At 35.4% G+C, this 13,895-nt stretch overlaps 1 protein-coding gene across 2 annotated transcripts in view; it reads right to left on the bottom strand.

Annotated features, from left to right (window-relative positions):
• cacna1fb (calcium channel, voltage-dependent, L type, alpha 1F subunit) overlaps positions 1-9,750 on the bottom strand; it is a 56,062-nt gene extending 46,312 nt beyond the window's left edge. The window contains exons 1-3 of one of the 2 annotated variants that reach the window (XR_007187420.1): positions 9,137-9,750; positions 2,871-3,192; positions 2,601-2,706 (exon numbers count right to left, since the gene is read on the bottom strand). Coding sequence is in view for 1 of the 2 variants with exons in the window: in XM_048209489.1 (XP_048065446.1) it covers positions 2,601-2,706; positions 2,871-3,192; positions 9,137-9,158 (450 nt within the window). In the remaining variant the exon portion in view is untranslated. The remainder of the gene's footprint in view (positions 1-2,600; positions 2,707-2,870; positions 3,193-9,136) is intronic. The other variant, XM_048209489.1, reaches the window with a different exon arrangement.
• Between the last annotated feature and the right edge of the window lie 4,145 nt (positions 9,751-13,895).

The raw sequence follows: 13,895 nt of genomic DNA, 5'->3' as shown, positions 1-13,895 counted from the left end.
GGGATAGACATGAGGCACTGCCCGAGGGGGGTCGTGTCCAGGGTCCTGATCGCATACAACTCGATTGGTCTCCTCTCCCTCATTTCCTCTCTTTCTCTTCCTGTTTCTCTCACACAAGCCTTAGGGAAGATCCCCTTCACTACACGTCGAGCATTTCTGTACGAATGGGGCACAGTCACACACGCCTGTACACTCGAGATGACAGCGGTACAAACTATGAAGCTCACATGGATAATTCGGTAAAGTCCAGTGAAAGTGCTAGTGTGCTGAGATGCAGAGAAAGGATTTCTGGACTTAAACGAAAGGTGTTTTTATTTGGTCCGACCCTTACTAAGAAACAATAGCTAGGGGCGCTTCTCTTTCGTTTACGATTTCTCTCTCGTCTCTGTGACCTTTGCATTCCGATGTGAAGCTGTAGTGTGCACAAGTTCATGCAGCCTCGCATTGTTGCATGCCTCACTGCAGCCGTGGACAAAACCGCCGCTTTGTTTCCTCGATGCCACTAACGTGCAAGCAAATTAAAGCCCTGCAGGCTCAGACACAGGTGCCGAGATGAACATCACAGTAACGCGGGATGCTGGTAAAAATGTTTAAAGGTAGAGTTCATGCAAAAATGAAAATTATGTCACTATTTACTCATCCTCTTGTCGAAAAAATTTTTATTACCCATGCAATGAAAGTCAGTGGGGGCAAATGTTGACTTTCAAAATATCTTTTGTGTGTTCCACGGAAGAAAGGAAGTCATACAGATTTGGAACAACGGAATTTTCATTTTTAGGTGAACTATTCCTTTAAGAATAACTACTGAGTGGATCAAATGTGACGCTCTCTGATGGGATACAATGAGAGGTTGTGGGAGATGAGGAGGATTACAGAGTAATACTGCATCATCAAAAAGCAAAAAAAGGATTTTCACATCAAAATGGCACCTGGCTTTCAAATTGTGATGTTCAAAGTACAAAGCTTCCAGAAATTTCTGACACTGGGACAGCAGTAGGAATCGAAATACTGTGGCCGAAGTGAGTCACATGACAAAACTCTCTTGCTTGAGGCGAATGCCCCTTTTATGTGTATGTGTGTGTTTCTCTGCGCATTTGTGTGTATTGTTAGAGGGATAACAAAATGTACACTACCGTTCAAAAGTTTGGGGTCAGTAAGATTTAATTATTTTATAAAATAATTTTTTTTTTTTTTTAAATCAGCAAGGATGCATTAAATTGATCAAAAGTGACAGTAAAGACATTTAAAATGTAATAAAAAAGGGGAACAATTATGCAAATTTCACTTTTATAAGGTGTTTAAACACAGAGGTGTGTCCACAGTGTGTGTAAACAACCAGCCTATAATGGTAAAAATCCAGTTCAACACTGGATTTGCACAAAAGATTAACATGACGGTACATGCTAGTCGATTAGTTGAATCAGCTTAATTCCACAGCAACTACATACATTTATCCGCTAACCATTTAGAAACATCCAGTAGCATTCTAAAAGTTGTAACTTCTTCCTGAGTCTCTCCATCAGTGTCCGACATCCAGTAAGGCTGAACACTGTTACTGACAATCGACATTTTGTCTGCGTGAGATTCTCCTGCTTTGTTGTTGTTGAGTATCTAGAGCGCGAGCTGGTAAAGCTCCACCCTGGAAAGGGGGCCGGGAGCAGCAGCTCATTTGCATTTTGAGAGATAATGTACATAACATGGAAATAAGTACTGTAAATGGTTATAGATTTATGATTTCTGCCTGTCCAAGTGCCAACAAATGTCTTTTTTTTAAATGTGTCCGCTTTGATTTGAACTTAGAAAGTGTACATTTTGTTATCCCTCTAACAATACACACAAATGTGCAGAGAAACACACACATACACATAAACAGGGCATTTGCCTCATGCAAGAGCGTTTTGTCATGTGACTCACTTTGGCCACAGTATTTCGATTCCTACTGCTGTCCCAGTGTCAGAAATTTCTGGAAGCTTTGTACTTTGAACATCACAATTTGAAAGCCAGGTGCCATTTTGTTTTATCTTTTCTGTTTAAATCTTTAATAAATATATATATATCCAAATCCAGGACAACTGAAACAGGAAACAAGCATCTCAACTAGTTAGCTACCTAAGTGCACACTAGACTGAAACCAGAAAAGACCTGATAGAATATGCCATTGGAAAAGAAATGTATATTACATAATACATAAACACATGCATGCTTCTGACTGCACCTGAGATCCATAACACACCTCCCAAATGGGTCAGCAGGAATTCGGTCAACGGTTTGTTCCGGGCACCATCCCAATATATCTGATTATGAAACAACACCTGGGAAGGGAAACACCTTTTCGCTTTCTCTAGTGGCTATTGCACACTTTTAACTTACAATATACAATAATACATACTGTATCTCAATTAAGAGCCAATGCATTACAGCAACTTTGAACTGATGAACTACTACTACAGGAACTGACTATTAATGTTTGCAACCAAAAACCAAGAAGCTTGTTGACCATGAATGTTCTTCAATCTTTTTTCAGTTCTCTGAGCTGAAATAATATTCACATCACCCCAATTTCACACACTCTCTCTCAAGAGAGACAGAGCAATACTTACTAGGTCATGGTTTGTGGCATTCGAGTCATCTTCAGGAAAAGGCTTGGAGACCCCCAAAGCAACACAGTTAGCGAAGATAGCAAGGAGAATAAAGATATCAAATGGTCTGGAGTCACATGTTAAGGTAAACATGATCTTATTAGATTGGCATTACATTCATTATTTAGTGAATTAGAAGTTGTTTTTTACAACAGATAGCGGTAAATGATTGGAAAGCATCATTATCAGTAGAAGTTTAAGCTTTGTTATGTTTGAGATGTAAATGGATACTTCCACTCCACAAGGTGGAGGGCAGCCCTGCGGATGGGGTTGTTCAGTTTAAGGCAGAAAAGAGCTCTGGGGGCGCGTTGGACCTGGTTGGAGCCCTGGACCTGCTTCTTCATATGCTGACTCTTCTTCTTTTGCGTTCCAGTGGAGCTGCAGGTGGAGTTAAGCGTTTCCGTACGATTCATCTTCGGCCGTTCGTTCTCCTCCCACTCGTCCTTCTCTTCCTCGTCACCCTCATCACCCTCTTCTCCTCCACCCCCCTCCTCCTCCTCCTCCTCTTCCGCTTCGCCACCACCCTCCTCTTCCTCGTTGGAGTACCCATTCCCTAAAGAGAGAGGTTTAGTCATTTAATAAAGGGTCATTTGTGTGGATGACACAGCAAACAACCGGTCTAAGAACTAAAATTAACAAATGCTTGTTGACTCAGGCACTCTTTTTGTAAGGTTGAACTTGTGACATCAAAATAAACCATAAGTCATTTTGTTGGTTTCTTTTGATATCAGAGAAAACCTGCCAAAGACTGGACCATTAAAAAGATTGGGGTCAGTAAAGAAATTAATACTTTTATTCAGCAAGTATGCATTCAACTGATCAAAAGTAACAGACATTTGTAATGTTACAATTGATTTTGAATAAATATGTTCTTTTAAACAGAATCCTAAAAAAAAAAAACAAAAAAAAAAAAAATCAGCTTTGCCATCACAGGAATAAATTATATTTTAAAATATATTAAAATAGAATTTTAAAGTTATTTTAATCTGTAATAATATTTCACAATATTACTGTTTTTGCAGTATTTTTGAATAAATGCAGCCTTGGTGAGCATAAGAGACTTTAAAACACTACAAAATCTTACCAGTCCCACACTTTTAAATGGTAGTGCATATTAGCAGGAAGCTAAGGCACCCAAAAGCACCAATAACAACATAGCTAAAATGTGCTATCTTAGTACTATCAGTAGAGTTCCCTGTACAAGTGCAACAAAATGTCCTGTTGCCTGCCTTGTCCTGAGATGTGATAAAGCATCAAAAGAAAAAGAAAAAAACTATAGTGATCAGGACGAAGTGAAAAACTTTAAAATAACTGTCTTATTTTAACCAATAATGGCTTTTTTCACTTTAAAATGATCCAGATCACTATTTGTACTTGCAGAGTAACTAGACAACACTCGAGTAATTAGGGATGCATTTTATGACCACATTCAGATTAAAAAAGACAATTACTCACATCTCAGACATGTTAATGTTGTGCTTAGTAATTTATTGGTAATTCTTTATATTAATAGTTCTTAATTAGGCTAATCTCATTCTATGTCAGTTCTAAATTTTCTATTACTTATTGATTAATTACTCTCGTTTCCATATTAGTTAACCCTTTGACGCGTACGATCACACCGGTGTGATCAGTCTTGGCTGGCCCCAGGAGCGTACGATCACACCGGTGTGATTAGAACGTTCAGTGCATCACATGATCAACTGCCAAATTCAAATGTGCGTGTGCGCTTTAACTGGCGCTAAACCAGAGACGGACGCGCGCAGCGCTTTTCATATATTACATATATGCAGTGTTTTCAACCAAATAATGTTTATTTTAGGTTTCAGACATTTAAATACACATGAGTACTAACAAAACAATATATTTAGAGTTTGTAAAATACACAATGATGTCTATAGGAGCGGAAATAACAACCATTTCCATTATAATTAGACAACACGTTTTATTCATATCAGATACACATTGTGAAAGTAACTTTAAAGCTTACTCTATTCTTCCCCAGTTCACCGACTCACTTACTTTCATGTATTTCGGGAGAAGTGGATAAATTAACGTGTTGTAAATCCAACAGATCCGATTCTCTGTGCGGCGGAAACTAACATGGCGGCGCCCATCGCTCATATAGCTTAACTTATGCGATCGTTATAAAGGTGTTTAAACAGCAAAATACATCCACTTGCACATATTTGGCAATCGGAATATTAGATATTTCATGCTATAGTTAACAAATTTGTGAATATTTTGAATAAAAAAGGAAAAATTAAATGAAAGCAGATCATCATTCATACAGTGCTGCGGTGTGTCACGTAACAAGCAGTGACGCGTCACCATGGAAACCATAAAGTGATACGTTCTAAATAACGGTCGCCTTAAAAAACTCACGCTAGGGGGTCAGCCAGAATATTTTAAACTTACGTGAGTAGTAGCTGAAGTGTTAATGTAGTAATACCAAAGACTATAGAATAACACAAGACGTGTCACTCGTATTGTTTTGGATGGGAGAAAGTGTAACGCGCAATATGGCGGAATAAGTCCTGCCTTCTAAATAAGAGCCAATCGCCGACTGGTAAAGTCATCGTGTCACTTCAGCGGCCGTTAGAATCAGAGCCGTTCTATAGAAACAGTCAGACCGCCTCCGAAGAGACGCGCATTTAGGTCTGCGCATGCGCATTAGCTTGATCCAGCCTGAAAAATACAGGGTTTTTTTGGTCATGATTCGAGCGTTTAGAAACTAGGCCTACATTTATAAGCCGGTTGTTGTTAGATTTCATTGGTGATTTTAAATATGAAATTTAATGGTAAGGTTGGCGAACAGTTTTGGAGAATTTGATGTTTCTCCATTCAAAGAGATTGCATGATGCCCAGGATGCCCGAGATGCGTTTCAAAGATGGCCGCCGAGTGAAATGACTTGTCTTAAAGGGACTTTGGTAATTCTCATTTGTCCTGCATTACTTCCTGCATAGTTACCTATTAATGACCAGTGTTGGGGAAAGTTACTTTTAAAAGTAATGCATTACAATATTCCCTAAAAAAGTAACTAATTGCATTACTTAGTTACTTTATATGAAAAGTAATGCATTATGTTACTTTTGTGTAACTTTTTCTCATCTGGACTGTGTTTGCTTGTTTGTTTTTTAGTAACAACAAAAAAAGTTAAGGTCCATTCACACCAAAAGTGAAATGAATAAGCCTCAGGCTGAAGGAAATGCATATTTATGCAGCTCAAACAAGCCTTTCAGCTGAGCTGCCATTCTCCACTAAAGAAGAATACACTTTCTAAATCTAACCTAAAGTCATTTTTGCTTATTAGTGTGGTTGAATTGGATCATTGAAGGTCACCAGCGAAGACATTGGTTAATAAAGTGAGATTATATATTTGTGGAATTAAATATTTTTTAATTATTACAGGTTTGCGTAAAATTCTTATTGCATTTCACTGTTTTTAAGCATTTTGAGAAATACTAAATGTTTTCGAGCAAGTGAGATGAGTACATGCACGTTCACATTTAGTCTAGAACTACAATAACCATCGTGTTTACGCACACAACACCTCTGCACTTATTACCTCTGTTTCTCTAAACATGTAGACAGGAGAGCTATCAGTCAATAAATGTGAAAACTCAAGTTACTTGTAACGCGTTACCCCCAACACTGTTAATGACGGGCCATTATTCTAAAGTGTACCATCAAATTTTATCAATAGTTGCTACAGCACGTGTTCCTCATCATCTGGACACAGGGATGGAGTGCTAGTGACTGAAGTAACTGAAAACTATGAAACTTAAATCACTCCAATCATATTAAAGAGGGTAAGGGAGATAAGGAAGAAAAAGCTTTCTAATCTGCCACAGTCTCTGATGAACAGGAGGGCTCTGCACAAGGTGAGGAGAACCACACAGTAACAGCTGTGACCTACTTCCCACTGTGAGAGGGGGTGCAGAGCAGGATTCTGGGCCAGCGGTTTCATATGTGAGTACCTGTGGATTCATGATGTTAGCCTCTAGCACAGCTAGCTGACAGCTAACAGAGAGAGTCATGGGTAGGGGGAGGGGCGACAGGGAGAGAGAGGACACTGTGCTGATTCCAAATTATAACTTCAATTTATGCATAAGACCTCAGTGAGACTGAAGTGAATCCTATCAGCCAGAGATAACAGCAATCAGTACTTTCATTGAACATTTAAAATGGGCAGGCAGGAGAGTGAAATAAACTCCTGTGTGAGGTTTGTAAAATGAGCTATCATGCCTGCTGCGCTGCACTGATAAAGACACGCTCCAAATGGAAATTGAGGGGCCAATTTAGCATGTCATTTGAAGAAGGTATTGTGGAAAACTAGTTTTTGTTTAGGCTACTGCTCTGTGTAACCCTCACTGTGATGGTTTTCTACTTTAAAGACAAGTTCATTTGGTTTTCAATCATGGTATCATATTTGCTGAGCATCCATAATTTCACAAAGGAATGAGTATGAAATTTAAAGTTATGAAATTTACATAAACAAGTATTTATCAATGTCTATTTCTGAATATAACTAATAAACAAAACTGCCCTAAATTAACTTTTTATTTTATTTGCATCCATAATTCACTATTATAATACTGGCCGTGAGCTGCAAATGTGGATACTGAGAAAATGTTTGGATTCTCTCTGATAGACGAATATCAAACAGGCATAATGCTTATAAACAAATCAAGAACTTCATTATTATCAGTGCCTTTCAGTATGGCATTATTTTGCAGTTGAAGGCAAAAGCACCTTCATTTAATGACTCTGCACAATGCTATATTATCTAGGTTGATTTATTTACCTTGATAGTGACCTAAAGGGGTCTACCAGCTAACAAGCAATGGAACTTAGAACTTCCGTTCTGGCAGGGTTCTGTCAAAGTTTTGAACAAACGTTCTTCCAGTAACGTTAATATAATGTTTCTTCAGAGTTATCTGGTCTTTAAAAATGTTCTCAAAATGTTAGCACATGAACATTATTTATACATCATTCATGGAATGATTATTTTCTGATACGTTTTAGTCGGACAGTCGTCTAACGTTTTTTTAAAATGTTACTACTTGTTTCAGAACATTCAGAGAACATTCAAAAGTAATGTTCCCAGAATGTTTGTAAAATGATAAAATGGAATGTTTGCATTTCTAAAACATTTAAAATTTTCAACATTGCAAAACATTCCAAAATAATATCTTCATAACTTCATGGGAACATTAGCAAAATGTTCTGTTAGCTGGGATCAAACCTGTGCAATGAGACACATACAACAACTCTCATGTGCGGGCTCGTTTCTAAAGCAGAAGGATTTGGTTCTTGAGCTAGTTAGGGATCAAAGATTAGAGGCCCATTTAATCAAACTTACTACCAGCAGAATATTCATTTGCTCTCTCTAGAGGCCCTGCATTACACTCTATGTGCATTAACCTGCAGTGCTGAGGTTACTTGGAAATGATGGAAGTCAAATGATATCTGTAATTGCAGGTTGCCTGTAATCAGAAAGTCATCATAAAGCGCATGTGCAGGTTGTCCTCTGAAAATAACCCTGTGGCAGTTAAACATCTGGTGCTGCAAACAAGAAAAATAAATTGGAAAAATAAATTCATAATTTGATCGCAACAGAGCTTAAGGCTCAAAACCTTCATCTTTCATTATAATTAACATGTAGAACATTTCGAGTTTGTGTAATTAGTACAACTGTCAATTATCATGACGAATGCAGTTACCCAAGTACTATTTCACATTGTTAAAATGTAAGCAATTGTAACAAAAATTCAAAACCGCTACAGTAAAAACCTGTTAATTAGTTAAATGTAAGTTACCTTACCATATACAGTAATTAAAAAAAAACATTAAATTTATTTTGAAAAACAATATAAGCTTTTTTTCAAAGCAATACATTTACGCTAAATTGTATTAAAAATGTAAAAATTTATAAATTTTATTATTATTGTGTTTATAAATTTGTTTTTAAACCACCAAAAGTAAACATACTTTTTACATTTAATTTATAGAGAAGAAGTATTACCAAAATTCCCTGCATAAATCATATTTGTTCAGATTTTTAGAAGAAGTTATTTTCTTATTATTTGTTTAGTTATGATCATTTGGTCTTTTATATTCATTTCTGTCGTTTAGCTAACGTTTAGCTTACTGAATTGTTTCTGTGCCATGTCAGGTGTTTTATTTTTCTATGGGTAAAACTCTGATAGGCTATTTTATATATAAATATATATATATATATATATATATATATATATATATATATATATATAGAGGAGGCTAGTTTGATGAACTGTACGTCAACATCTATACTGTATCTAATATTAGTAGGCTATCTAGTATTTCGTATTGATACCTATACAGAAGTTTATACAGCTATTCGAAAAATAAGTTGACATTTGACAGCTTAAACAGCGACTACATGACATATGAGTATATATAAAAACTAAACTAAACTAAAATATATGAATGAAAACGATAAAACAAAACTTACTTTTTCGGTTCTCCTCATACATGTCGGAGATTGTCACTTTGACCTCATTGGAGCAGAATGCATGATCCTCACGACAGTCTCTTCACTCACATTTATGAGACATATTTCCAAAATGTGCTTTTCAATAAAAGCGGCAAGTTTTCCAGGCGTAAAATCCTAGTGTGGTGTCCAAAGATGCTGTCAGTCACCTTCTAAAGGATTTTCATTGTGAATCTATGGAGTTGCATTCAGATGGTTTAAAAAATCAGAAGCGTTCAAGTATTCCCCGTCTTCTAAGAAAATGAACTTTGAGAGCTTTAGGGACAAAAATAAAAATTATATATATAGCCGTTGATGATTGTAGCGCACACTCTGTTCTCTATCTCCGCATTTAAGCCATCAATTCAGGATTAAAGAAAAATGACTCGTTTAAAGGGACAGGCAGCCTAGAAACTTATTAAAGGCAGGGATATTGGGCAAACGATTTTATGGAGCGTCGACAGAAAATGTGGGCGAGTCTTTGCTCATTTTCCAACGCAACGGATCAATCTACACACACACACACACGAGCGCGTGAGCGCACTCGCGCTGCCACTACGCGTGTTCTCGCGCTCTTGTGCGCTGTTGCATGTGTGAGTGAGAATGGCAGATCAAAATTCAGTTGTTCCATTTCCATCTTTATTTTATTTAAAGGTTTACAGAGATGAATGACCTTAATAATAAAAGGTATTTGGGGAGGAATAAAAAACAAGAAAAACATTCCCTTAGAAAAGTCTATTTTGAACAGAAAAAAAGACATAAAAAGTGAAAGTTGAGGTTGCTACATTATACAAAATATAGTGATTATGTTACAAGCATTATGGGATGGAATTTTGGTACAGTTCTGTTCTGTAACCGACCTATTAAAATATATTGCAATACACATTAACTAAATATCAAAATGCATCATAAAGCATTCCAATGCGTATTACTGATAAGCACTTAAAAATAATAATAAGAAAAAAACTTTTGTACTAAAACTGAGAATTCTCAATTGTGAATTCTGGACATTTCTAAACACATATTGGACCTGTAAAAAGACTGTAGAACCTTCTACATGTTTTACAAAGACATGTGGGAATAGAGGTCAGCTTATCAAGCCAAGTTATCCCTATAGGAAAGAGGTTACCTGCACTTGCCGTACTTAAAATCCGCTTGAAGCTTTTGTCAGCAAATGAATTCCTCCTGACATTCCCATGACATACTCTAAGTAATAAGTCGCTGTAATCCCTGCATGCATGTACTGCTTCAAACATGTTTGATTCAATGAAAGTTCAAGCACCTTTAAAAAAAAAAAAAGGACATACTTCCATGTTAAAATGAACTCAAAAGTGCTGAGACCTCTCTTAACTTCAAACATAATGAATAATTTTGCATCAATCCCTGTAGAAATAGAGTTGTGTCATCTATCTCACCTTTTAGGTGGAGCTTATTATGCATGCAAACAACCACAATACAATTTAAAATTACAAAAAGAGGAAGCCAGGAAACGGTTATTAAATTTTTCCATCTTATTGTATGATGTGCTATCATTTATTCACCATTCATCAGACACTGGTCACCCAGAGGGATGTACAGTACACTAATTGCAGTGACAGTCCCCCTGGAGTAACAGCGGGTTAAGTGCCCCGCTCAAGGGCAATGCCCCCATTTGAACACAACATGTCCTTTTTGCTTCACTATTATTGATGTCCAAATGCAAATGATCTTATTTCTCAAGTCTTATGCTTATTCAGCTAATAATTATTAATTATTAATCACCTTGGTCAATGTCACTCCGTCATAACACTAACAAAATACACTTGAATAGTGAAAAGCAAACAAATACAGGGTGTGAATCTTTCTCTGATTATGAATGAGAAAGTGTTTTTTCCATAATTTTCGGAATGATCTTAGCTCTTACTATATTTATACTTATTAAACAAAGTACTAAAATGAACAGAGGCACAAACCAGTCCACTATACACTGCTGTATAGAATTCATTAAACAAATAGGCACATAAAAATGGACAGTTATTGCCCTCTAGTGGTTACACTCTCAGTTCCCAGCAGGATGACATCATAAAATATGTTAATGAAACAAAGTGCATGTGGCATTTGAAAGGTTACCTCATAATCTGCCGAATGCCATTTTAAATAAAAAATAAATATTTGCCTTGAACTGTTTAAACTCAAAGATTCTTATAATTATAATATGTATTAAGCTTTCACAAAATATTCTCTTAAATCACCTCGTTTTAATAATGTTTAGATCTTTCCTGATTTTTATTCTCATGTGATATATGATATATGATAACACTGAAGAAAGTGATGAGTCTTTATTTTCCTCATCTCTCTCATTTAAAACGCTCCTTCACATGCTCTCGCCTATTTATTTGCTATCTTGTTCTGAAGAGATGAATTACTTTGATTTATCTCACTGTCTTCACTTAGCCTCTCTCTCTCTTGCTCTCTCTCTCTCTTTTATTTCTCCCTCGCTTTCTCTTTCTCTCTTCAGTGAGTGCCATGGTGTGCTCTGTTAGATTAGAGCTTAGCAGAGATGAATGTGTGTAACTCTGGTATAAAAGCAAGGGGGTTCGGTTTTGCATTTTTAATGTCAGTGATTTCACCTGCTAATTTTAACATGTTCTTTCACAAACAGCAAATCTGATGAATTTGGATAAAGGTAAAAACAGAACAGAGTTGGGATAGATTTATGTAATTGCAGCCCCAGCCTTTATATTATGCTGCTGTTCAGTTTAACACATTTCGATATTTGGGTTGTCGGAAATACTGGTTAACCTGGTTGAACATGCCTGCAAAGTGTCAACACTTTTTTAAGTTATGCACTGTAAAAAAAAAAAATAAATAAATAAATAAATAAATAATAATAATAATAATAATAATAATAATAATAATATATATATATATATATATATATATATATATATATATTTTCATGATTTGTTATCACAAAATTTTTCTTTTGTCAAATCAACTTAGTTAATGTGGTTCAGATAACATAATATTTTGAGCTTCTGTTGATTAAATCAGTCGCCTTCATTGTATTGACTCAAATTTTTAATTTCAATGAACTCAATTTTGACCCACATATTTCTCAGTTTGACCCGCATATTTCATTGTTAAATGCAGTTTATATATTTGTTGTGTCAGTTTCAGGGTATTTACATTTACATTTATGCATTTGGAAGATGTTTGACAATCTTCAATTTTGAAGACAATGCTTCAAAGGCATGCATTACCTTTTTATCAGTTCATCCATGTTCAGTTCACTGAAAATTCGAAGTAGTGTCAAACTTTACCATTTAAACTTAAGGAAAACAGAAAAAAGTGTGCTTTTAAATGTAACTTTTTTCTTTTTCTTTTTTTTTTTTTTTTTACAACATTTTGACAATACTGTTTATAATATTCACAGTTTATGAAAAAATGTTTAAGAAAATAGCTGTTTAGTACGGAAGAGGATAGGGCCAAGCAATAATAAAAAATAAAACCATCTCGAGATTAAAGTTGTTAAATTTCGAGAAAAAACTCGTTAAATTTCGAGAAAAAAGTCGAAATAAAATGTTTAGAATAAACTCGTTAAATTACGAGAAAAAAACTCGTTAAATTTCGAGAAAAAAAAGTCAAGATGTTGAGAATAAACACGTTAAATTATGAGAAAAAAACTCGTTAAATTTCGAGAAAAAAGTGGAGATAAAATGTTGAGAATAAACTCATTAAATTACGAGAAAAAAGTCTAAATAAAATGTTGAGAATAAACTCATTAAATTATGAGAAAAAACTCGTTAAATTTCGAGAAAAAAGTCGAGATAAAATGTTGAGAATAAATTTGTTAAATTACGAGAAAAAAGTCGAGATAAAATGTTGAGAATAAACTCATTAAATTATGACTTTATTCTCAACATTTTATCTCGACTTTTTTTTATCTTCGAGTTTTTTCTCGAAATTTAACAACTTTAATCTCGAGATGGTTTTAATTTTTTATTATTGCTTGGCCCTAATCCTCTTCGGTAGTTTAGTCATGTGTTTGCATATTTATTTATTTTTAATGTGCTTAAAGTATTATAGTTTTTACTTATTCCCCCGGTTTCACAGAGAAGGCTTAAGCTAGTCCTAGACTAAAATGTATGTTTGAGCTGTTTTAACCGAAAGCAACTTGTTCTGACGTATCTTAAAATATGTCAGTGCCATTGTTTTGTCTCAAGATGCACATCAGTAATGTTTTTTTCTAGGGTATGTTTATAAAAGATATTTAAATGTCCTAATTGAACTAAGGCCTAATTCTGGCTTAGTCTAAGCCCTGTCCGTGAAACCGGGCCATTATTTACTTAAATTTACATATTTTAGCAGATTTTAAGTTTTAAGTTTTCATAGTGTGATTTTTGGTGAATTGCATTAAATCCAATAAGGGTCACTTTGACACCGACCATTATGATTGATTGTATCCAGATTTCAAACCCAATAGGCTAAGTCTCATTCATTTTTAACTGTGAAAGTATATTGTGAATAATAAACTATGGACTCAAATGTGTTTAAATCTGAGTGATGTGTTTTTGAGTGTGTGTGTGTGTGTGTGTGTGTGTGTGTGTGTGTGTGTGTGTGTGTGTGTGTGTGTGTGAGTGTGTTTGTTTGTTCCCATGTACAGTCTATACTCAAGTGTGCACTGGGATTGCAGTAAGCAGGCACTTTTGTACTAAAATTGAGTCATAGTCAGCACTTTCTTAGTTACCTCATTGACTTT

The sequence above is a fragment of the Megalobrama amblycephala genome, linkage group LG12 (assembly GCF_018812025.1).
Source record: "Megalobrama amblycephala isolate DHTTF-2021 linkage group LG12, ASM1881202v1, whole genome shotgun sequence".
NCBI classification, from domain to species: domain Eukaryota; kingdom Metazoa; phylum Chordata; class Actinopteri; order Cypriniformes; family Xenocyprididae; genus Megalobrama; species Megalobrama amblycephala.
This window is presented reverse-complemented; position numbering and strand designations above follow the sequence as displayed.